Source organism: Pithys albifrons, chromosome 7 (genome assembly GCF_047495875.1).
Source record: "Pithys albifrons albifrons isolate INPA30051 chromosome 7, PitAlb_v1, whole genome shotgun sequence".
Classification (NCBI taxonomy): Eukaryota; Metazoa; Chordata; class Aves; order Passeriformes; family Thamnophilidae; genus Pithys; species Pithys albifrons.
Window position 1 is genome coordinate 42,821,239 of NC_092464.1, and position 27,126 is coordinate 42,848,364.

Consider the following 27,126-nt stretch of genomic DNA (forward strand, 5'->3'; position numbering starts at 1 on the left):
TATTGTAAACCACAGCCTCATACTCTTTGCTTTATTTCCTTACATCACTAATAATTACCATTATTTCCTATTAATAGGGAAAATTATGCACTCTCTTTTTAGTATGTAGGAAATATTTGCTTTAGTTCATTGAAGAAATCTTTTACCATGGTTGCAACTTGTTATTATTTTAGGAAGTGATGTAACTGACGGCCACAGTTTTTACAATTCTATTGGTCCTATAATGGTGTATGGAATTTTCACTCTTTGCTTTCAGATTCTTTCCAGTGCCAAGAAGGACACAGGAGTGTGTGAGCACTGACATATTATCAAGCGCAAAGTGCAGAAAATGGATTTCTGCAGCCTGTTAATATTTTGTAATTATTTGCCCTGTCCCAGCTTGCATGTTTGATTTGCCCTGAAGGTTCTGTGGGAATTTGTGTTCACCTTCCATCTTATACCATCACATAAATTTGCTGGGTGACTCACTGGATAATATTGACTCACTTCACTGGTGCAAAATCATATGATGTCTTCAGCATTTATTTAGAGTCCTTTCACAGCACTTACTGGCATGTTTGTTTAAATACAGTTGGTTTGATAGATGTAACAACCTATTTTATAAAGGTCTTACTATAAAATTTACAAGACAACATATGTTTTCTCACAAATGGTGATGTTGTACAGTGTTTCTATAGCAATCGGACAGTTTTGATGTGCTACTGCTCATGTGGTGAAGAGAAATTATTTTAGAAGTTTGTGGTTGCATGCTAGATAATGAATTTGTTGTGGTAGATTAAAATTGAGAAATAGGAACGTGGTGGTACTGGTAACCCAGGGTATCCAGTAAAAGCACTTTGCAACGTATAGCAAATATTTCAAAGCCAACCCTTGAGGTCTGATAGAATTAGTGTGGCAATTGAACATGAATCACAATAGTTAATCCCTCAGTGCATGCCGAACCTGGCACCATTAGCTCTAATTTCCAGTGAAGCAAAAGAAGGAGGTCAGTCTAGAACAGCAGCTGGACTGGAGCTGTGTGTATCTGTTCCACACATTTATTTCTAGGCTTCAGTTTTTTGCCAGGCTTTATCCAAACCCTCTGAGCAGAGCCCCAAAGTGCAGCTGTGCTAGCTTTGTCCTTCCTTTTCTTCCCACCACTCCTGTAAAGCAGAGCAGGGTGATGGGAGTGGGGAAAGAAGTGCTGCTCTCTTCACAGCAGGAAGCTGCCAGTTTCCAGGAGTTGCCCTCTGCAGTTTCTCTGACAGCAAGTTTGACCCTCACCCACCTGTGAATTTAAAGGCAGAAGGGAGTGATTTCTTGGTTAGAAGAAAAATCTAAGGGAGAGGATGCAACTAGGACAGTAGAACAGAGGGCAGGGAATCAGCAAGGGATAAATAAGGAAAGGGAGCAAAATGCTTTAACAAAGAAAGCAAAAACATTTCAAGGAAATTAAAAAGCAGAAATATAAGGATGCTACCAAAGTGTATGAAAATTGACTTACTGTGTGCATGGAAAGGCTGCATAGACACAACATTTGTGTTGAAGAAGGAAAAGAGTAATTGCAGTATGTATACCCCTTTCTGCAGTTATTCAAATTTTGTTTAGAAAGTAACAGTTTCAATATGAAGTTCTAAACCTAAAAATTGCAATGTTATTAAAATAAATTCTTACAAATGTATATGCATTTCATATAATACAAGTTCTCTGCTTATGCTTTTATGTATTGTTCTGCCCAGAACTGAAATTAACAGACAGAAACTGGGTTTATAGGGTTGGCAAGGCATGAAAATAATTAGTCAGAAATGATTACTACATTTTTTCCAATCTAAATCTCATCTCAAAATCCTCTTCTATAGTTCCTCAGTTATATGTCACAGGGTGTTCAAAGGCACTAAAGCAGATCTCAGAAACAGAGTACATGCTAATACTCAGCATATCTACAAATCATTGTTTTATCTTCATTTTACAAAGCTGCTTAAAATATCATATCTCTTCAGCCTGAAAATAGTAGCTCTTATACACCTTTAGTTTGCTCTTTGTTGCAAAAGAATTTTATAAACCTTTGCAAATTAAAATTGCTGATGGTATTAGAGGCAGAAACCCACAGTGTTTTGTTAGGGCCTGTCATAGCATTGCAGGTCTCTCTGAAGAGGAGGCTGCTGTGGAAGAGCACCCAGGACATGGCAGTACCAGTGAGTGCAGCCACACACCGATGGAACGCACAGGAATGCTTTGTTTTTCTGGTGGAAAAAGCAGACAGGAGGACAGGAGCCTTGCCAGTTGAGCGCTACATCACTCCAAAACAAAGACAGTGAATAACCTGCAGCAAAGAAGGTTTCTTCCTACTTCTTGGAAAAAGGGAAAAAGCATTTTGTTCACTTGTAAATGGAAGGATGTCTAGTTTTGGTGGAGTAAATGAGAACTTTGCCTATGCCTTCAAGGAAACCAGACCTTTACCCTTTGCCAGGTTATTTAGAATTCCAACAGGCTTAGCAGGGTAATTTGTAAATATTACCATACCTATAATTTAGGACTATGTCAGTGTTATAACTTCAATCATTCTGAAGAAATGCAGTTGTAAACTTTCAAACCAACCTTTTACTCATTTTCAATTTCATTACCTGTGCAAGCTAATTCAAAGGTTATTTTGACTCTTCTACCTGCTTATTAGACAGTCTTCTGTAGTACACTGAGTAATGCTTCATGTCCAATTGTGCCTCTTCAATGAAAATGGCAAGTTCAGTAAGCTGTGTGTGCTCTGCGTGGGTGTGTACCTGCATAGGGGTACTGCAGGTTCCAGAGTGGCAATAGATGGACATGTCTAGGATAGAATGGAAAGCAGGAATAACGTGTATTTCCCCATCCTCTGCCTGTGCTTAGTTCCAGAACTTCCTGAGCCAAATCAAACCATAAGTCCATTATAAGTAATTTGACTGACTTTATCTGGATAGGTTCATGATGTAATCTGATCAGACAGATATCAACTTAAATACATGGTGAAAAGCCAATCAGTTACCTGTAGCCAATTAATTCTTATGCTTAGCCCAGTGGTTAACTAAGGGAAAACAATTTGTCTCTTCCCATGAGTGGTTAGTCTTCCCATGCAGCAGGGTACTTGGCAGAAGTGGAATTTGCCTTTCCCAGGTGTCTTTGGTGGAAGAAGGAATTCTGTCAGTGGTGCCAATTGCTGTTTTGGAATTATTTGCAAAGAGATCTTTGACTTGCTTTAAAATCAGTAGCATTGATTTCAGAACATGTATAAAATTAATGTAACTAGCAATTGGTTACCAGCTCTGTGTTGATTATTTTTTCCTAGGCTGTGAATAGACAATAGCTGAGCCCTCAAAGGAAGTAGAAGAAATCTTGTCTTCGAAGAGAAAAGCACAAATGAAAATACTACTCAAAATTGTACTGTAAGAATAAGTGCTTGGGGCAGGAGAGCCTCTGCAGGGGAGGAGGACAAATAAGGGGGCCTGGCAGGTCCTTTGGTTGCTGGTCTTGGATTCCTTGCCTATTAAACTCTTGAGGAGAATTGAAAATAGTTCTTCTTCACCAAAAAATACAAATTTTGAATAGTTTTTTCTACTTTACTGCATTAAAATGTTATTTTCTAATACTACGGTAACTCTAGAATTAAACTCATTTTCTGTGCTGATACAGCAGATAAATGGAGTAGCAAATTCACTCTTAGAAAGAAGTCCTTCACCACAGTGGTAGCTCTTCCTATGTGTCTACACAGTACTTAGTGTGGAAGTCTGATTTCTCAATGTGTGGTTTGTGCTTCAGATATATTTTAGTATTTTCTACTTACTCTGTTCAGTTGTTTAATATCTCTGGCGGTGTCTGACGTATTTGTCAAGCTGAACTTTCTTGGCTGCCACAGAAGGGATGGAACTGTTGTACTTACAGCACTGTGGCTGCTGTGTGGTGGCAGGACAGGGGACAGCCGTGCACTCTGTATGTTGGTCTGCTTATTTATGTCAGGTTTATGTCACAGATGGAAACTTCCAAAAATAGTGCCCGAAGTTGGGTTTTTAGTTTTGTGTCTGGAGTCCAATCTTGTTAAGCTTCAGTGAGGCAGAATGGTTTATTTTACTCATTTTCTCTTGATCGTAACTAGTAATTGTAAGCAGGTAATTAACATTTTCCAAGGCCCCCGAGTAAGTAAACTTCATCATAGCTCACCCTGAAAGCAATAAAACATTTTTGGTGTGCTTCTAACGAAGGGACCAACTGCACCCTTGAACTGCAGTGACATCTCCTTGACCCAGGACACAAAATTACAGAAATGTGTGAGTGAAAGGCACACATCTCGAGGGACTACACAGTCATCCCCTCCCTTCTGAGATGTCACCAAGGTCATGTCACATTGGATGTTTCTGCATCATTGCTTTCATATCCAGTCAATAGTTTTTGACTCCAAAATCTATTGACCAGCTGCTTATTGGATGGGAGGTAATTGCATAAGCCAAAGGGGAAAGGGAGGAGCATCCGCTGGGCTGGACTGGGGGGGCATCCTGAGAGGGCAATTCCAGCACACACTCTTTGTTAGGCATTCAGACATGTTGTTTAACGTTGTGTATTTTTCTGGCACTTGGCATCTACGTGGTCTGTTATGTTGGAAAAAAGTTAATTTTAAAAAGTATGAACTAAACAAAGGTAAAAATAATTTTTGAGGGCTAGAATGCCTAAGTTATACTTCTGAAGAAAATACTATTATACTATCTGTGATTTCTATTATTTCTACATTCTTGTACTGTCTACTGAACTAAAAAAGGTTCAGCAAAAGGTGACTAATACTGTAAGAATATTGTAACAAATACTCTGCAATTTAAATCAGAGACAATATGAAGTAGATAAAAAAAATCTTGGAAAAAAATCTACTATAAATTGTGTTGCTTTGTCTGCTGTTCCTCACAGTGCTATTAATCAGGCATGAATACTCTAAGGCACGTATTACATGATTCTGTAATTTTTCCTGACTCTGCACTTACTAATTTTGCAAACCTATTGTTTCATTAAGACTAGCTTTTGTAATTGGTACTCTGTCTTGAACCAGGCATACAAGAAAGGAAAGAAGAGAATTATTTCTTTTGCTCTTTGCTGTTACCTCCTATTTTTGGTAGCAAATTCCCACTCTTGGTCTGTGAGTCCAGGCAAACTTCCTGTCACAAATCCTGCAGAAACAACTATAGAAATCTGTCAGCCCAGGAGAGACCTTAGAAGTTCTCTAATCCAACCTCCTGCTTGAAATAAGATCACAAATTTAGACCTCAGGAGGGATAGGTGGGTGTTCCTTCTCCCTATCAGGTCTTAGAAAACCTTTGAGGACACAGACTACAAAACTTCCCTGGGCCTTTGCTGCAGTGTGTAGTTGTGCTTATAGTGAAATGTTTTCTGTAGGTTTTTTTTCTTATTTTTTAATGACCACTTTGTGCACCTTGGCAAAGACTCGGATTCCATCTTCTTGCTGATCTTTGTGTAGATATTGTCAGGTGTCTCAGCCATTTCACACAGGGCAGATGCATTAGCTACCTGCCATCCTGGCTTCCATGGCTGTGCTTGGTGGAGTTGATCAATATCCTTCTGGTACTGGAGGGCCCAAAACTAGCCACAATATTCCAGGTGCAACCTAGAAGTAAGGAGTGTGATAGGTGCAGTGCTTGGTAATTTTTCAGTCCTCAAAAAGTTAAATTACTGTAATTGCTTACAAAGTCCTCATGAGAGTGGCAATTCAGCATTTGTTTCTGTGTTATCTTCAGTTTAAAATTCTTTTCCTTATCAAAAATCTGCCTTTGACTGTTTAATGCTCATGTGTGGATTTCCTTTATAGAGAGTTGTTTCCAGTGGGTTGCAGCATCACATCTTTCAGGAAGACTGAAGGGTTATGCTGGATGACTTAACTGAAAATAAGCATTCAGTGTTACAGGGTGGTTGTGTGGTCCTGGGATTTGTAAACAGGATTATACTACTATGGGGACTGGTTATTACTACTGTAAAGAAGCATCTGTTACTATCCCCAGCTGAGGTAACCAACAGGTTGCTGAAAAACTGCTTAGAGTCAGAAATGAGGCTTAAAAGTAACCCCGAGCCTGCAGTCCTGAAATGCCATTCCATGTACAGGGTGTCCAATGCCAGAGATGGAAACCTTGAGGGAAGGTTTGTGAATCTAGATAAGAAGTTATGACAACTTTCCACCATTATAATCAGTGGGAACAAATTTCTGTTAAATAAGTTTTTCAACTTTAACACATAATAAAATACTAGATATGGAAGAGCCTTACTGAGTTTTGAAATGGGTTTTAATTTTCCTCTTCTATGACTGGCTGGTACAGATTAAGCTGATGCAGTTCTCAAGCACAGCTCAAGGGCCAAGAAACTGCCCTTGTTGTGATTGTACACCATTAGGAAATAATGGTTTAATATATATGTCTCTGTCATTTTTTCACATTATAATTAATTTTAGAAAGTGGGAAAGATACTATGTAACACTACACATTCTAACTGCTCATGAGTTGTTCTGTGTGGTGTATACAGGAAAATGAGAAGACGAAGTTGCTGATAAAAAATTTTGCCTTTATGTCTTCTTATATTTAATATAGGCTATTTACATGTCCATTCTTCACATGAACAAATATATGTGTATGTTGAATACACATATGGAAAAGCACCCAGCTGGTGAGTCATTAGGTCCCGGTTTCATTGTTTTTCATTTTTTATGCTTTTTATTGTTTAAAGTTGTTTTCCTCAAGTTGTGGTTGAATTGTCAGTTGGCATTAACACACACTGGTAAAATTAAGAGTAGGTAGGGGCTGGCTTCCCAGGACTGAGCATAACTGGCAAACAGCAGTGTTCTAAGCATCTGACACAGAGCTGAGCAAGGGCGATAAATCAACATTAAACTGGAAGAGACTGTTAGCTGCCTGTTAAATGTTGGCTGTCCCACAGAAACCATAAAGGAAAGGTGCGTGTGTTTGGTTAGGTTATGAGTGTGTGTGGAGCCAGCCCTGGTGCAGCAGAAATGTTGAGTTTTCTGTGCCATCCTCTGGTGCAGAAAGAAGGTCACAGGTGGATGTACAGGACAGGGTTTGTGAGAGGCAGCACAGGCCTCTTGTTTGTGGGGGCAGCACAAAGCCACAGGCCGGGACGTGCAGTGCCCTTGCTCAGAGCAGCCCTGCTGTGCAGAGTGAGGGGCAGAGCATCTCCTCATCCCTGGCACTGCGCACAGGGCTGGAAGAGAAAGGAGGGCCATGGTGCTCCTCATGCACTGCAGAAGGGACTGGGTTTCCAGTGAAGCTGTGGCTTGAACCAAGCCCCAGCACTGCTGGTGGTAAATACCTCAGCAGCTCATTGGGCTTGGCTGTAGTTAAGCTCTGTGGTGATGCTGTGTATTATTTGTTATATCTGTTATTTCATGTGTGTAGCTGCTTATTTTTGTATTTTAGTATTTTTCATAGCACTAAGTCACACATTCAGACTTCCACAGGCCTTCAAAGTGGAGAGTTATGATTGCCAACACCCTGTGCACTAAAGTTTGTGTTTCTGGTTGTGAGAGCCTGCAAAGGAAGTGGCCTGATTTTGTATGCTTGGTGTGCAACTCTATTTGTGGTGTGAAAGTATCTGTTATGTTTTGCTAAAGTACTTTCAGAAAATTTAATGTTGAAATGTAGGGAAATCTAAGTAATTGATAAAACCTATTTGTAAACCATATTGAAGGTTTTTTGCTCTTTCTCCTGAAAGTACTGTCTAATTATATTACATCTGCTTTACAAAGAAATTTAAACTTAATAAGATGGAAATGGCAAATCTGTTGAATTACAGCAGATGAATATTCAGAACATTGCTGAACAACAGAATTTCAGAATAAACAACACTGTATCCCCACTAAAGTAAACTAATACTAGTTTAGACACATCCTTCCCTTAGGTATTGCCTGCTTAGGCTACTGAGGATGCTCCATAGAACAGACCAGTAAGGACAAACCTTTCACTGTTAACTCTCAGCTGATAATAAATGAAGAATGGTTTCTTGAGCCAGCTCATATCTGAACTGTGCCTCTGGTTAGTTTGCAGAGGCTTTTAATACCTCTCAACTGAGCTTTGTTTGTCATTATGTATTAGTAGGTTTGAAAAGTAGATCGAGAAGTTTATAGTATCTCTTTTTCTATAGTTCTAAAATACTGTTTAAAGCGTACAAAGAATTGTCTTTCTGATGGAAGAGTAGTTAACTCAGTCCCTCAGTTTGTCAGTGAAGCTGTTGGGAAAGGTCATCTTGAAAGGTACCACCTCATCAGTTTCCTTTCACAGAATCAGAGAACAAAAATACACTCCCTGTCCCAGATGTAGTCTTAGAGAAATATTTTCCCACTAAAACAGAACATTTCCTTTCACAGTAAAAGAAAATTTAAAAATTCTTCAGCCCAAACTTGGCAAAAAGTCCCACTGTTCAAGAGCAGCACCACTTGTTTCTTGCTAAAGTGATTGCTCTTAGGGAGCCTGCTGCTGCCAGGTACTGCCAAAAATGTTTTGGTATTAGAAATTATAAAGAATAAATTAATTACACAGCTCTTGGAGTTCTCACATGGCTTATGATTCATTCCCTGAAATATGTGTGACTGCATTTGGACTGGTTTTGCCCAGGCTCTGTGTGCTATGCCAGCATGTGAAGCTATTTTAAGAGGTTTTTCTACTCACTGGCCCACTCAAGAAGCTGGGAAATTTGTTTGCTCATATCATATATTTTAAATATGCTAGCATAAGATTGCCAGCATAAGAGAATCCTAGCATAAGATTAGCTCAGTTAAAATTGGGAGGGCCTTCAAAACTAAATTACAGCAGTCCTGCTTGTACAGAGTTTTGGGCAGGTTACCATGTAGTCATCATTAACAGTCATGTGCTTGGGTTTTTTCCAGACTTTGGCAAGCCCTGCAGAGATCAGAGAATAAAAATACCTTTCCAGTTTTCTGCATTCCTCATCAATCCCATGCAATTGCAACACCACTCAGAATTTAAGAAAGTCATTCTAAAATAAGAAAATTAGATTTGAATTTGAATCAAGAACTGAATGGAATTGCTGTCCTCTGTATCTTTTTTATAATTTTACAATTGGAGGAAAAGGTCACTTTATTTAAGTTGCTGTAGTTTTATTCAGGCATTTATTTAAATAAATTAATCAGGATTCCAAAGAGGAATCTGTATTCCAGCCTTTAGTTGTGACTGTTTTCCTGCACTGTTGCTATGGAGAAGCATATAAATATTTGTATCACAGACTAATTTTACTTCACTTATAGATGGCATGGAAATACAGATAAAAATAGTAAAGAAGAGTTGTTACAGGTGTGTTTTATCATGCAGAGTAGTGTTTTGGAATGGGTTCAGGCACAGACTAGCAGCAAAGTAAAGGTAGAAGGTGCTGTGCTAAAGTATGGAATGGAAGTGTCTAATTGCAGTTTCCTCTTTTCCATTTTCTTTTATAGCATTATTTGGTATTTGTCTCTCTTAACAGCTCCTGTGTTCTGGGCCATTTGTATAAAATCAAATACAAGTGTAAAAGAAAGAACTCCAGCTCAGCACAAGTGTCCATTCTCTGCTGGGGAGATGATACAGAAACCACACAACTGATGAGGAGCTGGAAGCTGCAGAAATTGTTTCTTCACATGATCACTCACTTTTTTTCATGCCCAGCCTTTTTCTTTCCTTTTCCGCCGAATTGCCTCAAAGGGGGCAGTGATGCTGGGCACCAGCCACGGCCTCGTAAATTCAGCAGTGCTGAGCAGCTCCTTGCTCTGCCCTTCACATGGTCCTGTGGACTGGTCTCCATCTCAACTCCCTCCTGTGACTGTTGTCTCTCAGTCTTTTGCTTTGGGGACTTAAGTCACTGTAACTATTGCTTAGTATATCACGGTGGTTGCAGCCTTCCAGGCATTGCAAGACAGTGGATGACAACCCCAGGTGGTGTGTGAGATGCTTTTGGCACAATTTAAACTCTGCTGTTGTTGCCTCTGTAACTTCTGTGTTATGAAACATCCTCTCTAACAAGAAGCTTCACAGAGCAGCTCTGATTTCTCTTTCTCAGCAGATATTTTTGACACCTGGGATTGTTATCCTGGTTTCACATGGAGATCTTTGTGGTGACGTGCTAAGATAATGAAAACAAAATCGGTTAACAGGATTGGAAAGAATATATGTTGCCATAGCAGTCTGCTACCTCTGTTATATCACAGGATGTTTTTGTTCAATCTAACAACAACAAAGTAAATGAACAAAAAAGGAATATTGAGTAACATTTAACAGATTGTTGCAATGGGAAATGGGGGCAGTGACCTGTTGGGAGTTTCTTGACCTTTCAAAATCCCTTAAAAGCTTAAATATTTAAGGCCAGATGAGGTTTATGTAAGGCATTATTCATCACAAAAAGAATTAACATACAAATTGCATTGTCATTTGCTAAGTCTTTGGTGGAAAAGCAATGCCTCTGCTAAAATTGTGTCTTTTGTAACAGACTGGTGTTTTTTTGTTTTTAAGTACCAGAGCTCAAGCTCTTTTATTTTTGTGTGTGTGGTTTTATTATTCAGTAGGATTCAGAAATGCCCTGCTTTGGAGTCTTGCTGGTTTTGTAATTCCTGCTGCTGCCGCTGTCCTCAGTGTCTCTCTCCGTTTCTCTCTCCTCCCGCAGCAAATGCAGCTGGCGGCGGAGTCACTGGAGTAAACACGGAGGAATGAGGATGACTAAAGCGGTCACATGAGTGCGGGCACAGCTCGAGCCTGGGTTTGTGGGGATGTGGCTCTCGGTGCGCTCCACCATCTACTGAGTAGGTGGCACCTGCTTATGTGAAACTTGGTAAATAATCTTTGCCTGACACTGTAAAAAGTTGTATTTTCTCCCGCTCTCTTTGTTTCTCGTATGTAATTGTTTGCAAAGTCAACACCAAATAAAGCGCTCCAGCTTATGCCAGGTCTGGTTGAAGTCCACCAGACTCACTGTGCTTTGAGTGATTGAAAACAGAGCCTGTGAGGAAGCATCCAGAAGCTAAATAGAGTTTGCAGCTGCAACTTTCTGAAGGGAAAAAAAGTAGACTATTATTTGACAGTGTACTGTCCCTTTGGGGTTATCACCCTTTTTGTTCCTTTATTACTTTAGCTAATAATCCTGTATTATTTCAAAGACTTGCATATTAGCTACTGTGTGCACATAGCAAATTAATTTAAATATTTTATACATTGCCTAGGGAACAAACATATATTCCATTATATGATCTGAGAAATAGCTGAACATAAATATCATAGAGTATGCCTTATATACTCCTGTGTGCTGGTTCCTTAAATAAGCTCCAGTTAAAACCTTTTCAAAAGCTGGGTAAAAAGCATTCAGTAGTAGTCAGATTGCTGATCAGTAATTTATGAAGTGTATTTATTTTTTAATTTACATTGGATTTTGGTATCACTTTGCTGGATCTTGTACTGCAGTATTGTATGAATGGATATTCTTATTAAATGAACTGGCAGGGACAGATCAATTAAAGGTCACAGTTGATATACCAGTACTTGAGTAGTGAATATCTGGGGTTTTTTTCACTTGTATATCACAGAAAGGTGATTTTTCCCAATGTTTCATTGTTTTCTGACAGTAATAGGATCAAAACCTAGAATGTTTGCTCCTGTGGCCTTGGGACCATTTATTTTTGGCTGCTGTGACCTTAACTTTTTGTAGATGTAACTTACCTGTATGTGATACTTGCTGGAATTTTGTTTGGAAAAATCTGCTGCTGCCATAATTAAGGTATTTGCCTACTTTGCACATTCCAGATTTCTGCCACAGGGTCCCCAGAGTGGAGTAATATAACTAAGCCAAAATAATATATTTTGTCTTGAATTTAAAATTAGCATTTCTCGAGCTCTGCAGGCACGACCCAGTAAGAAACGACTCTGTTCCCCTGGGAAGAGCAGCAAACCCGTGTTACAGCTGCTGTCTCTGTTCTTGCTTCTCCCACTGTTAGTCCCCCACACTGCTGCTATTTCAGGGGTGTCTCCTGGGGTGCTGCTGTTCCGCAGCCTCTTCGGAAGCCGCAGCAGGGCTGTGGCTGCACAGGCTCTGCCCTGGGGGATCTCTAAAGCAGGGAGGGGGGGAGTATGTCACCCTTCATCTAGTGCTGGAGAGATCCCAAAATGAAAGCTTTTTTTAGGAGGGGACCAGCATGTTCTCCATGAAAGCTCCTCAGCTTTGCAGCCTTTTGCCTTCTTTGGTCTGAAGTTGCTCACATTTGTTCAGGTTTTTACTGCCTAGTCAGTGTTTTTTAGTGAGCAGTTCAGGAGAAGAAAAATCCACCAGTTTCTGATGGAGAATGTTCTTCTGAGCTTGTCATAGCCCTTCTGAAGGGAATCTGCTGGTCTATTAACTGGTGCTGGGGCTGTTTTGCTGATGGCAGCTCTGCCAGGTGTCTGGAATAATTCTTAAAATGGGTTGAAAAGAGAATCCTGTCCTGTCTCAGCTGCAGTCACGTGAAAAAAAGTAAGTCAATGTCTGCAAAACTGACTTTGTGGTTTCCCTTGTAAGGTCCATTTCTTCTCCTGTTTTCTGTAGACTAACAGGAAAGTCTCCAGTAAGGTTCAAGTACTCAGTGACATCAGTAATATTAACTGTTGGCCCTTGCCTTTGCCAAATCACTTCTGTTTAGTTTCCTTATCTATCACTGAAGATAATACTGTTCTTTAGGTGGACTCTCCATCTAAAGCTAATTGGTATAATGACCTTCCATTGTGTGAGTGAGAACTATGGGATTGCTTTGTTTTGTAGGGATTAAAGTTTGTTCCTGATACTGGGGGACCTCCTGTTTTAGCATCACAGATGGTTCTGTCCTAAACAGCACACACTGAGAAATGTACCCTTATATTGCCAAGTAATATTTTGTCACTGCATTGAAATTTTACTCTTATTCCTCTGCAGTGGAACTCTTTGGTCTTCTACTGAGGAGGGTTTTCTGTGTTTCATACTGTTTGATACTGTTTTTGATTTGTCTTTTGGTTTTCTTTTGTAGTCATGAGGGCATCTATTTTCATTTCTCACTTAGAGAAAACAGTTTCTGTCTGGGCCCTTGAATGTGTTTGTTTCCTTTGTGCTGTAGGTGCATCTGTAAAAATTGTGTGATGCCAGGGATGAAACTTACTGACCAAAATCAGTTGTCAGATGAAGATATTAGAAATAATAAGGTATTTACCACTAACCACCATTCACAAGCTGTGGAATCTGAATGTCTGTTCCCAAGGTCCATGGCACAGTCTCACACAGCTCTGGGCTTTCTGGGAGTGCAGGCTGACAGACAAGGGTGCAGGGCAGTTCTGCCGTGCCTGAGTCTAAGCAATAGAACATGTTAATCTTTGGTCTCAAGCTTTAGGGAGAAACCAAGGGAGACCAGAGGCATCCCCTTTGGGAAGATGACTGTGTGGGAGTAGCCAGTACCTATCTGTTAAGACTTGGGTTTTACACAGCTCCTTAGCAGCAACAGTAACAACCAAGAAAGCTGTTTTACAAGGAGAAGGGAGGACAAAAATCAGTTGCTGGTGATACAAAAATTCTCTCATCAGGTACACTGTGAGCCAGAGGTCTAATTGTGTGGCCCAGAGGCATCTGCTGACTCAAGATCTCTACTGTTCACCTCCCATGAACTTGAGTAGAGGAGGAAAACACTGGGACTGTTACAAGAGGAAAGGCTCCTCTGTAAGCAAGCAAGTATTTTAGCCTACCTGAACCTGAGGGAGTTGATCTTGAATCTCATTGAGAGAAACTGAGGGTTTACTTCTTTATTGATATAAACAAAGCCTGTGGGAACCATGCCTACTACTACCACAAGCTTTCCTCAGGAAAGTTCTGCCATGCCTCTCCCCAGAGCTGGAGGGGTGAGTGCCAGTGTCAGGCTGGAGCTGACAGCCCCAAGTGCTGATGCCGGGAGAGGAGGGGTCTCTGCACCCCCTGCTCCACGTAAAGAGCAGCAGTGACAGCCTCTGCCATCACCAGCGTGATGAGGGCCATGCTGGGCCTGCTGTAGGAGCTCCTGGCTCCCAGGGCTTCAGGGCTGAGCTGAGGCTGTCCCAGGCTCAGGGCATGAGAGAGAAATCAGATCCTTCTGGCCTGCCTCCCCAGGCCCCTGTTTCTCAAGAGAGAATAGTGAGAGGGAGGAAAGAGGAAGATGTTACACAAGAGTTTCCTGAAATTACTTGTTGAGATCTGACATGACACATCTGAGAGAGCCTCATGAAGTCCATACAACCTCCCCATGCTTCTCAGGCTCTCCAAATACAATGTAATTCTTCCACTAAATGAAAATAGATGCCACCTTTTTTTTTTTACCCCTACTGTAGTAAGACTCTACTCTGTCACTAATGCAGGGTTCTTGACTTATAGAAATGGATGTCATTGCACATAGACCAAACTGAGTCAACCTCTTGCAAGTAATTACAATTTAAAAAAAAATTGAATAGCCAAAGCCTGTGCTTCAAGGAAGAAACAGCTAAAACAGTTTTAGAGACACTGCTCTGGAGAAGGGCAATCCAGCTGTCCCTTCAAACACTGTATGGATGCCATTTCAGTGGGGGCGACACACTGGCTGCAGCCAGTTGGCAACTGAACGGGTGAGTGATGCTTTCCCAAGTACAGTCATGTTAAAGTGTTATTACTCAAACACCTTTTATTGAAAGCAAGTCATAATTTGGAATTAGTGACAGACACATCAGTTCTGATTCATTCACGTAACCTTAACCATGGCAAAGGCTGTCAGTGTGGCTGGCTTGTCTCTAATGTTTGGGAAATTCCAGTTCGCCCATTCTCTGCTTATTGCCAGCCAGGTGCACTGGGATTTCCCTGTAACTTCTAGCACATTCCTGTACTTGCTAATGAAAAACCCTTTAAAAAAAATCTGCCATGAAAAGAAATCTGACCTGCATCTACCAACTAATGCAATGTTATTGCTTAGCCTTGCAGTTCTGCTTGGAGAGCAGCACAACATCTGTTACGCCTTTCACAGCCCTGTGAGTTGCCTGCTGCCCCCTCCACCCTGTTTTGCACTGACTGGAGCTGGAAAGCTCTTCACCAGCAGTGAGTCCCAGCTGCACTGAGAACCAGGCACAAAGCGACATTAATGGCATATGTTTACAGAGCCCGTTAGATGCTATCAATTCCCGTGTCCATACCTCTCTGGCTGGTTAGTTGGTGTCCCAGGAGCAGTGAGCTCAGAAGCTCCATATTAAATCTCTGCAGCAGCACAGGGAGTGCTGAGCTGATCCAACCACAGGCCCCCACAGACACCTCTGAGGTGGAACTGGTGCTGTGCATGAAGTCAGAATCCACTCACTCACAGGCAGCCCTGTGCCCTGCACTGCTGCACGTGCTGGTGGGCAAAGTAGGCTGGCACTGCTGCCCCCTCCTCAGCCTGAACTGCCTCTCAGAGGACCTTGGAAAAAGGAGAGCAGTGAGGAGCATCACTCTCCTAATCTCACCGTAAGGCACAGCAGTTCATAAGTGATAGCTTATGTTGGTACTTTTTTACTACTACCTATTTGCAAAGAACAGTACTGGGTTAAGTTTGGATTAAAAACATTTTATTTACACTGGTAAACTTCAACTCACACCTTCACAAAGTCTAGTTCACACAGCACCTGTGCAGATACATATGGCATACACCCCATCCGTCCATTTAACAAAGACAGCTTGAGAGCACTGAAACAAATTCCTTCCCCCAAGAAGGATGTCAGGGCTAGGAGAGCTGTCCCTGCCCTCCCGTGACTGTGAGGGCTGAGATCAGACTCCTCTGAGTGACCCGAGCACACGCAGAGCAAACATTTTACCTGAGACGGAAACCCCTCATGTCCTGTGGTCCGGAGCTGCCAAAGAGCACCAGCTGCTCAGAGGGGTTAAGCTGCACAGGTGTAGCACACGTGTCCTCCACTGAACAAAGGCATGTCAGGTTTACCAAAGTGTTTAAGCCATTCTGAAGTCCTGCCTAAGGAACAGCTACCTCAGCCTTTAGACAAAAGCTCTTCTGGCAGATGCCAACTGTGACAAAGCCCAAATGAACAAGTTTGATCTATGCAAGAGAATAACCGGAAATTCGCAAATTATCTTTCAACTACTCACCAAGTTGGATTCTTGCAAGGCAACTCTAAGCTGACTTTTCTACAGCTGTTTGGATTTGTTGCAGGCCGTGAACCCGCCCACCGCTGCACTGTGGGGGCTGTGGGCACCTGCAGCACCAACACCTCGCTCTCTGCAGGTGCCTGCACTGCTCTGATACCCCGAACGCCAGGAGAAACAAACCGCATCCACGTGCAAGGCATCCGTTATGCATCAATCAGGAGATCGCTTTTATTAACTGGATTTTCCATTTCTGTCGCACACCATGATTGTTTATACAATGAAAAGCCAAACATTGCTGGAAGCAATAAGATCAGCTGATATTTCTGTACCCTCTTAACACACATACATGGATTCTTTCTTGGTGAGAGATTTTTATACTTCTGTTCATTAATTCTGCTTAGTTAGACTGCTACTCTTAAAATTCTGTGTCAAGATTGTCACATCTTAAATACAGATTAAGTTGCTAGAGGTACATTTTTTATATATATTTATATACACACATACAGGAAAATACAAGACTAACTGTTTTTCCACAATATTTACTTTATACACTACTGTAACTATATGCAACTCTTAAAGACACGTTAAGGGGTACAAGAAACTGTTTACTTGCTCTAAATAGTTTGGTCCAATATTATCTTAATGTAGTGGTTATTCTCGCCCTTCCTTTTACGTGACGACATAATACGACGTACACCACATGCACAATCATTCACCTATCAACAACTGGGGAAAGGACACCACTCAGACAAACACATCTGTACACCCAGAGGTTCAACCAGCCACACACAACTATAAGGCTATAATACAACTATGCAGCATAAATGGTCAACACTGCTGTTCTAAAGTGAGCACCATATATACAGTCGTATATAAAAACATTGGAAACAAAATACACCTGGAGTTAGTTAAAAGGTGCCATTCCAAGGCTGTACATAATATCAGGAAAGAATATTTACAATACTTGGAAAAAAGCTGCAACAAATAAAGTTTATTGCCAATGCCCTTTATAAACTCTTCTCCTATGTGGATGTTACGCTCACTGTCTGTGAACCACACATCTCATTTCTGGCCCTTGGTAAGATCCCTGCTCAAAAATTTCAAGCAAATATGTTCTATGGCTTCACCCACACATCTACTCTTGTAGCTTTTAACTAAACTGCAACTCGAGTTTCAAAACTGAAAGAAGGAAAACATTTATCCTTTGCCTTGCTCAGGAAGCAGAACGCCCTGGGTGGGCTCATCAGGAAGGTCAAGGACACCCCATGCAACTCAGACTCTCTGAAGTCTTTTAGCAGTCAAAAGAGCTGTCATGAGCTGCAGACATCTTGGCCAAGCATACCGCCCTTCTTTGGTGCTCTGCTCCCTCCTCAGCAGACATGGAACCTGTATTTGACCATTCTGCAAGTGTTACAAGATGCTCTACAGTGACAAAACTCCTCTGGGACACCCAAAGTCTGCCCAGGGCGCTGCTACATAGTACCCCCAGTTTCACTAGCATTGCTTAGAAGACCCAGTGCACAGCATGAAAAAATAAAACATTCTTGCCCTTCCCAAAACTAGGAATCTGCAATATATTTTATTCTAGATAATAAAATTCCACAAAGTTAATTCATCTGGTCAAAGTATCCTTTTGTACAGAAATAGTCTAAGTCAAGACCTTGCCATGGCGATGGGAAACCCAACAGGAAGGCTGAGAGCTGTGAAATAAACACTTTCCTACAGGCTATTTTAAATGGACTGTGAAGAGCGTTAGAACTGAGAGAAAATAAGTGATGTGCATGTGGGCAACAGCAGTCTTTTAAGTCATAAAAAGAGTAATAATAACAAAAATGTAAATGACAAGAACAATTTCAATGTGAATCCAATTACCTAAAGGTTTTCCATCCCTTATTGCCTTCTAGAATCTCAGGAAGGGAAGGAGAGGACAAGGGAGAGGGTTTAAAAGGTAGAAACCTAAAATATTAAATGTTATGATATACTACTAACAAAAGTAATTCATACAAATACTTTATTTTCATTTCAGTTAGCATGTTAAAAACTCAGAAGTAGACTTAATAATTTACCTTTGTTATATTAAAAAAGATTGTCTGCTTGTAATATTAACATATTTCTATGGGAGAAAGCTGCCTTACAAATCTACTTGCCTTTTTTTAAAAAGAAAACTGCCTCTAGCAAAACAAGATCTTTTCGGTTTGATTTTTGAGCCACAACTTTATCTGTATCATAGCTTAAGACAAATAGGTGTGGGTTTAAAATCATATTTCAAGATCACTAATTTTCAGTGCATCTTTGCTTTGCACAAGCCTTGGAACATCTGAAAGCTCCCTGAAGAGTTTTCAGCATCAAAACATTATTGCTTTGGTTCTGTTTCAGACACATAGAAGTATGCCACATATCACATGTTTTAGTTATCACAGGTCAGAACAAGAATTAACATTTCACAAGCAAACAAAAGCCTCTCTCTCTAGTTTAAGTGCAGAACATGAAACTGCTAAGTGCTTCATTTACATTAGGATCCAGATATTTATTTTAATTTAATCCAGATCTTCCATAGTAAAATTATAAATGTAAAAATTTACACAATAAAATATTCTGTTTTGTTGAAAAAGAAAAACATATTGGCTAGCAGCATGCAAAGACCATGCATTGTCATACCATCAAGCAAACACAAAATTAAAAGTGTAATAAATAACTGCTCAAAGCCCACTTAAAAATCTTAAGACAATAAAAGGGGGTCCGTGACAAGGTGTTCACAGCTCTGACCAAGAAGAACGATGCTGCCAAGCAGATCGAGCTGTTAAAGTCAGGTCATTGTCAAATGACATGACAACAACTGGTCTGACTGGAGGTACACAGCAGCCCCTCCTTTGGGTTCCGCTGAATATTCACAGATATCATCTTTTCACAGAGAGGTAGTTGTAGCACATTGTTTTTCAAGTTCCTGTTCTTTATTCGTTCCAATTCATTTGTTGTGTCTGACATCTGGTCAGAAAAAAATTTCAGGCTGCCCAGTGACGAAGCCTGGTTTGCGCTTCCGCTGGAGCTTATACACATTTTCCATGTTGATTTCTCCTGTACTTTTACACTGGAAAAGGACAGATTGTTTTGAGGATCAATAATGTATTTCTTGGTGCCATGAATCTGTGAACCAAGGCAAAGGCTCATTAACTTCAGGCTTTCAACCAGTTCCCCCGCACTTCTGGATGACAGCTGCATCGAGCTTCCGGATCCAGCGCATCTCCGAGTGGAACCCGAAGTGGTGTTGGTGCCACCACCGGAGCTACCCGAGGGACTCCCCCCACCTTTGCTGTTATCACCTGGGGTCGTTTTGTCTACCCCCCCGTTTGCATTGCTTGGTTTGCTTTGTCCACCACCATCTCCCTGGCTGCCAGGCGGCCCTTCGCTGCTGTCCCGACGGTGCCAGGAGTAAGTAAACCCGCTGTCCTTGTCTAGGCGCCTCCTACTTTCCGAGTCGTCATCGCTCGTCTCGGAGCTGCTGCAGCTGGAGCCCCGCCCCTGGCTTTTCCGCCGGTGGTAGCGTTTGTGCACGGTGCTGGGCGAGGCGATGTTCATCTTTAACCTGCTGAGCTTTGGCGGCAAGTTCTCGTCCATGTCAAACTCGTCATCCGACTCGCCCTCCTCGAAGATCTGATTAAGCACTGGTGCGCTCTTCCTTGAAGTGAGACGGTTTGTAACTGAAGGCTTACGACGCAGAACAACTTGAGTAGAAAGAGAAATAGGCTTTTTATCTTCTTCATCCTCCTCTTCGTCTTCTTCTACTCTGAACAAGCACTTGCGGCCACTTGTAGTGGGTTTTAAGCTCACGGATGGGAGAGCCGAGAGCGCCGGCCCGGCCAGCTCAGGCACATCTTCCTTCTTTCCCGAATCCCCCAGGGCCTTGCTCCTGTGGCCATTGAGAACGTTCTCAGCCGTGCGAGCTGGGGACTGAGGAACAGTGGCATGGGAGAGAGGAGATGCTGTGAGGTCGTCCTCCAGATCTTGAGGGACATCAATTTTTGTTGGCCACGATTGCCTACATAAACAATTATAAAGGATAAACAAGAAGTTAAATCATGGAAAGCATTTCAGAACATGTGAGAAAATGTAAGATCTGCACCAGAGAAGCACAAGTACCACCACACAAATTGGCCTGCTGAGTGGCATGTTTGTAAACAACAGCACTGAGTGTCTGAGCAAATGGAAACCTTCTCAGAAAATGTGCATTCCTTTAGAAATGCTGCTACTTGAAAGGAACATCATGTGTACAAGAGCATAGTTTTGAAATTATGTTGGTTTCTGTCAAAGGAGGATTTCACTGCTCTCAGAAAATGAATTAAGCAATAAAAAACTTGAAATAATTGTGTGTCAAAGAAAACATTCTGCGGTAAGTACAGCACCACCAGAACCGAGAGGAAGGTATAAGCTGATTCAAGCACAACTTCAATAAGATAGTATTGCAAAGTACTTTTTTAATCTGAAGCTTCTGTTACTCCCCTCCCCCCCAGTATTCTTAATATAAAAATTAAGTTAGAATTAACATGAGTTCATAACTGAAAGGGTGAGTCAGAAGAAACATTCTCTCATTTTCAGTAAGTCTCATTCAGACCAAGCTTTATTCTACAAAGTTCCCTTTAATTTTAAGCACACGTGAACTGAGATCATACATTTATTTGTCCTTGGCTGAGCAACTGGGATAATGCAGCTGCATGAATTCAGGACTCAGGCTGCTAAAGAACATGACACTTGAATAAACTGTGACTCCAAGCTGAAAATGTATGACTGTACTAGAGTTAGCTTTAATCTAAATGAGTGTGAATCAGTTAACAATGAATGTCTTATCTCCATTATCTAAACTACTATTTAATGATTTTTATAGTTTTAAATCTTACCATATATTGTAAATTTCCCTTAATACACACAGAATAAATTAAGAACAAAGACTGTCAGTCTTTACCCTATTTTGAAAGCCTAATCCAGAAGACCAACACCTACAGACCAACACCTTAACACTGAATAATTCTTCAATTGCTTCACTCAGCATAAGCCCCACATTTCTTGTGGAGACCAAGTATTTTCTAACCTCTCAAATTTTAAAAGCTTTGCAATCATTTAACTTTATGAAACAAAAATACTCTACCAGAATGTGTGAAAAGCTGTTCACACCTCTGTAATGGACAGCATATTACAAGACATTCCCAACCATATTTTGTGGGTGCCAGAAGAAAGGGCTACTTGACTTTGTAGCCCAGTTTAGAAACAGGTGGGAGGAGGAAAGCGGGAGAAGGAGCAGAGAATGTTTCACACCAGGTGTGACCCCAGGTATCTGCCTGGCCAGCCTGCACACAAAGCCAGGAGGATCACACCAGATTCCTGCCCTCTGCCATGCTGGGAGCTCAAGCTGAAGAAAGAGGGAAAGGTGACACCTCTTTGGTGGAGCAGGACTGCACTTGCTAAAGTCTCCCTCTGTAATGACTGGATAGAAAAGGACCCTGAGGTGTGAGACTCTTGTCTACAAGAAGTTGTCTGCTGACAACTATCTCCCAAATTGTATGAAATTTGAAGAGAAGGGTTTTATTAAAGCCCACTTTAAACTCATCAAGCCTAGCTGCAGACTGTTTTAAACCGCTGGCACTGGTTTTGCTTAACCAACCAGTGACAGAAACACCCACCAGGACCCTCTGACAGTCAGACCTGGCTGCCCGTGCACCCACCTAAGCCTGTGTATTCCATTCCCTGGGTAGGGCAGCACTGGGAGCTGCTGGTTTCCCTCCAGCGAGCAGCAATACCTGGAGGGAGGCAGCACAGCCAGCAGCTCCGAGCCACGCTGTACAGGCAAGAAGGGAAGCCCAGGCTGTGCTCCTGCTTGGTGTGCCCCACTGGCACCTCCCTCAGGCCCCACTGACTCCAGGAGCACTGGGAGCCACTGACCCAGTTTCCTGATGACTGGGGCTCTGCTGCGTATTTTAAACACAACTGTCTGTAATTAACAAACAGGACTTAAATAAATTAGAAACATAACTACAAATGTGACAGAAAATGAAGATCTAAAACTTTCAGGAATTTACCATGCTTTAAGAACAGACTGGTTTGTCAGCAAAAAAAGGAGTTCTGTGGTTGTCAAAATAAAGGGCCAATCTAGTATCTCACAGCACTGCAGTTGCCAGGCAATGAGCCCCCTCACTACAGCGTGTTTATCTCTCAGAGCAGCCCACGTTAGCCTTCCTTCCCTTCCGCCTCTTCCCTTATTCCCAGAGGGCCTGAAGGGAGTGTGGGACAGAAGAGAAGCTCCAGGTTGCAAATTAAATTTTTTAAAATTTTTTAATCTCTTGACTTCTCAAAATCACAATAAAGGACTACTTTGTTGTCTTTTCCATGAGGTCATTCTGTAGAAACACTTTGAATTTATGAACATCATGGAGGCAAGGAACAGCTGCTGGGACTGTTAAGAGCTAGGGTTCCTGAGTTTGTACATAAGTCCTTGTCATGAAAAGAAAATTCATGCTCCTAGAGCAGGCTACAACTACTCTAACTTCACAAATTCATACAAACATTTAGATTCACAGAACTTGTTTGCTCCAGTTCCTTATATAACTAGAGCTGCTCTTCTACTGAAAGAGTGACACTGATGCTGAAAAAAACCCCAAACAATTTAAAAGCAGACTCTGCAGTTTTAAAACTTCCATTTGACGGTAATCTTCAGGTCTTCCTCTAATACTAAGTATTACTTATAAAAAAATTATTTCAAACACATTTGATTGAATTTGTTTTTTCAAAGAAATTGACATAAAAATAAGAGGATGATCCATCATGAGAGAGGTGCTAAGTGAAAGTTACAGTATTACCCTTGAGGAGGGTTAAGCTCTGTAACATCAAGCCCCAGAGCACTGAGGCTCTGTAGGCAGCCCTTCGATGCCTGCAACAATAACTCTTCTGAAGGACTTGTAACCACCTAGAATAAAATTTCCTACCTAAGTGACCACTGAGTGAATGACCCTTCAGGGTGCATTCTCACCTGGAGATGACACAGATACTGAAAACCACTGCAGTGTTTATAGAACAACAACTCATAACTCAGGTAGACAGACAGGTATTCAGAAGAGATGCCTCTAAGATCTCAGCCTAAATCCAAGGTAACAACCAATGGAGACTTTAACCCATTTTCCAAAGTATGTGTCCTTCATTTATAACAAGTATCCATTTTTTCTAGATTTAACTTGAAGTAGTAGTACCTTTTATCAGTTAGGCCAAGGAAAATACAACTCTGCACCTGAAGGACACCACAGCATTTATGTCCCTATGATTACTCCTATTAAGTGTCTTCACATGTGATCTTGCATAGAAGTTGCACAAGGAAACCTCTGGAATGAACAAGTTATTTTGTCTTTTTCTCTAAATCCCACAGAGAGGTAACACAAGAAGGTGTTGCTGGAGTTAGCAACTCTAAACATCAGCACAAACACTTAAATATTCTTTTCTCATTAAGAGATCAGGTAATAACAGTTACCAATAATATTTTGCCAAAACCCAAAAGGGCAACTTTGAAAACCCTGGAGGTTACAGGGCAGGTGTTAATGGAAATGCCTCAGCACATCCTCCATTTTCACTGGAACCATTGTCAAGATGGGCCAATGAATATTTGATCAAATCCCAGGAGATTCCTGGCCACAGTCTAACACTTAACTCATTAAATGAAAAACACAATGCTTAAGAAAAGTAACTGCTCAAATTTTGAATCCTCCAGTATTATAGTGCAAGTGGAAACAATACTATTTGCCTTGTATTTGGTTTTGGGGGCTTTTCTGAAGTTTTGTTTTTTTTTAAAGCACATACTGCTGTAACTGAAAATATGGGATGCTCTGATACCTGTTGGCAGAGGAAATGGAGTGGTTGAACATACCAGTACCAACCACAGAAGCCACTGCTCCTTTTAATTTCACTGTGTCACAACAAGCTGAAGCTTTGAAAATCTCAGGGACCCTTACTATAAGGTTTCTTAAATCATGTTTTTGTCAAACAAAAGAAAATATCTTTAAATTACTGATTAAAGCAGTAAATTCAACAGTTTTGCTTAGACAACAGGCGTATCAGCAGAGAGGAAAAAGAACATAACCTAGAGGTCAAATTTAGAGCGACTTCCCATTTATAACTAATTCTCCATCAGCATTTTTATGGATTATGCAACTAACTTTCTCCAGGGATATTACACAACACTGAAGGTCAGTGAACAAGCCCTTTTTTAGCAGGTGTGAAACTTGCTTCTTCAGGTACAGACTTCAAACTGAATAGTCATTTCCTGAAAATGGTAGGAATTGAAACTATTATTGGTAACTGATTTCTGAACAGCTTCTGAAGTGTCCAAAGCACTCTGAATACATTTAAAAATCTGCAATTAGTAAGTATTTTACTGTTTTTAAGAAAGCAGTGCTTGACAAATTCAATAATACTCCCATTAAGCCAAGTTAAAAAAACCAAAACAAAACAAAAAAAACCCAAAAGCCATTTAGATTTCTAAATTCCCACCTGAACTGAGCTTTGATGTTGCTGGGGCTTGCAGATCTGGTCTGAATTTCCTTCTCTTGTTTTTCTCGCAGGATCCTTTCAGCTAGTAGGAAGTAAGTAGCAGTGATGTGATTGTATTTGTTAGTTTCCAATGCCCTGAGGAAAGAACAAGACATTAAATAAGCCATACGTCAATGGGGTCTGAGAACTGCACGTGCACCTCACAGCCTGCTGTGCTTCCCAGAGCAGAACTGCCTATTCTTGATGTTTTGACAATCATGTCTTAGTTTTATTAAAAACAGAGAGCCAACAAGTCTAGTAATTTCAGCTATAGTTGGATGAGGACATCCTCGGCACATCATCCAAAAAAAGTAAGGAATTATTTTTTATTTTACATTCCTGAAATGATAAAAATGCTTTTCATTAATGTTCTGCACCAATGATGGACTTTCCACTGCCACATACAAATATAAAGTACTAATATTTGATTATGGAACAAACGGAGGAAAACCCATTAATTTTAGGGCTGCACATTGAGTTTATAGTAAAATTAAATTCATAACCAGTAATCACTCTGACATTCTAAAAGGACTGCCACCATTATACAGCTAAAGCTTAAGAAGTGAGACTGCTGCTTCCCTCTCTCCATCAATGGTAACATACTAACTGTTTTTTCCAGCTTAAACACATACAAATAGAAAAAATATTTAAGGCCTCTTTCAATTTTGGGAATATTTTAGAAATTTGGCAGTTTTTAATCTAGAAGAAACTAGGTAGCTTTCTAGCAAGTTCATTCAGTGACAATGACTATTATCCATTATATAGACAAAAGGAGTAATATTTTAAATTAATTTTTTAAATTATCATATATTCAGGTACACTAAAAACATGCTGAGGGAAAAATGCCTGAATCACCTCCAAATGTGCATGAGAAACAAAGCACAAGTAAAAGCATGGATTCCAAAGCAGTTAAGTTTACTCAAGATGGCAAACTACTGCAGGAATTAAACACCATTCCAACACATTTTTGTGAAGTTTTTCCTAAGTTTGGGTACATTTAAGTATTCCTCGTCCCACAATATCCTGTCACAGAGCAAGACTAACACTTTGTTTAACTGAATGGCCTGATATTTAATCACCGAAGTGCCCAGGTTCTCCTGACACTCTTAATCAAACATGAGAGCTGCACAAACCACACTGCATGTAGCAAACTGACAACTCACTCCACTATTGTATCGCGGTCTGCGATGTCACCAAGGACCATGCGCTGGATGATGCTGTTGTGCTCCTCCTCGGACAGATTTTTGTAGGATACAAGAGGAATATTGTACTTGGTTGCGGGAGAAGGGTCAACTCCTTGGAGCCATGCATGGTTTTCAATCTCTTCCAAAGATGCCCTTCGCTTCGGGTCTCTCTGCAACATCCGTGTAATTAGACTGTGAATGAAAAATAAATCTAAACAAAAATGCACTCGCGTTTTAAAAAAGCAGCTGTTGTACAAGCACCATTAGGAAGACACTTTCTGCTGTCAGTGCTCACAGATCTTTAGAGGTATCTACAGTAAACAATGTGATGGGAAATTATTTAGTCTCAAAGACATTCCAAATATTGCTGAAATGAAACAATTTACCTATTAAAAACTATAAATATCATAAACACTGCAGTTTTCATTTGCTCTGCTTAGATCCTTGATCTGATTTTTCTGGTTTGTTTGTTTTTAATAGGTCTTACAGGGGAACTGTCACAGATGGCCTATTGGCTGGTTGGTAAAGTGACAGAAATGCGACTTTTTATTATTGCTGCTGTCAGCAAGAATATGGAATGGCAAAAAGCAGAAATATTTTACTGTGAAGTCGCTATCAGACATTGGAGTCTTCAGGATCCTTGAAAAAACTGTGATCTGTTCTACCTACTGACAAAAAGACCAAACAAACTCTCTGGGATGATGTAGTGACAAACCAACTCATGGGTTGATTTTGAGTTTTTACAAATGCTGTAAAGGAAGTTCATAAATTCCCCAAGTAAACAGAAAAAGATGACTTGGTAAGCACAGCACATCTCTGTTCACTTACTATATGTGAAAAAACCTTGGGGGAGGTATGTTTGGCTTTGTTCAACGAACATGGATATACAGTTTTGACACCAAGGTTTCGATGAAACCTTGTCCAGTTCTGACACAAAGCTTTCTGTTGCACTGACTACACTATACCATGCACCTTCAAATTGCAAGGCCACACAAATTACAAAGGTCATTACAATTTTGTGTGTGTGTGTGATGATGATGTATGGATTTAAAAATGGAGGTTAATTCAGCCCTCTTAACAAATTCTAGTTAACAAAGGATGTCACATTTATTCTTACTAGCTGTGGTCTCTGCCTTTACCAAAAGGAAAGGTGGGGTGAGACATGGGAGCCTTGAGTTTTTGCTTTTGTTAATATTATGACAAAGAGAACAAACTTAATCTGACTATTTTTTAAACCACACCTGTAGTAAAACTGCACAAACGTACCACGTGT

General features: G+C 40.7%; 2 protein-coding genes across 6 annotated transcripts in view; one reads left to right on the forward strand and one right to left on the reverse strand.

Annotated features, from left to right (window-relative positions):
- Window positions 1-26,399, forward strand: part of ANO10 (anoctamin 10) — a 154,999-nt gene extending 128,600 nt beyond the window's left edge. The window contains exon 12 of one of the 2 annotated variants that reach the window (XM_071561166.1): window positions 26,334-26,399. In XM_071561166.1, coding sequence (XP_071417267.1) covers window positions 26,334-26,384 — 51 coding nt within the window. In that variant the 3' untranslated portion in view covers window positions 26,385-26,399. Of the gene's footprint in view, window positions 1-10,656; window positions 11,525-26,333 lie in introns of those variants that run through there. The other variant, XM_071561167.1, reaches the window with a different exon arrangement.
- SNRK (SNF related kinase) overlaps window positions 16,307-27,126 on the reverse strand; it is a 42,803-nt gene continuing 31,983 nt past the window's right edge. For all 4 annotated transcript variants that reach the window (XM_071561160.1, XM_071561163.1, XM_071561162.1 and 1 more), the window contains exons 5-7: window positions 25,833-26,045; window positions 24,631-24,765; window positions 16,307-20,143 (exon numbers count right to left, since the gene is read on the reverse strand). In XM_071561160.1, the coding sequence (XP_071417261.1) occupies window positions 18,925-20,143; window positions 24,631-24,765; window positions 25,833-26,045 (1,567 nt within the window). In that variant the 3' untranslated portion in view covers window positions 16,307-18,924. The remainder of the gene's footprint in view (window positions 20,144-24,630; window positions 24,766-25,832; window positions 26,046-27,126) is intronic.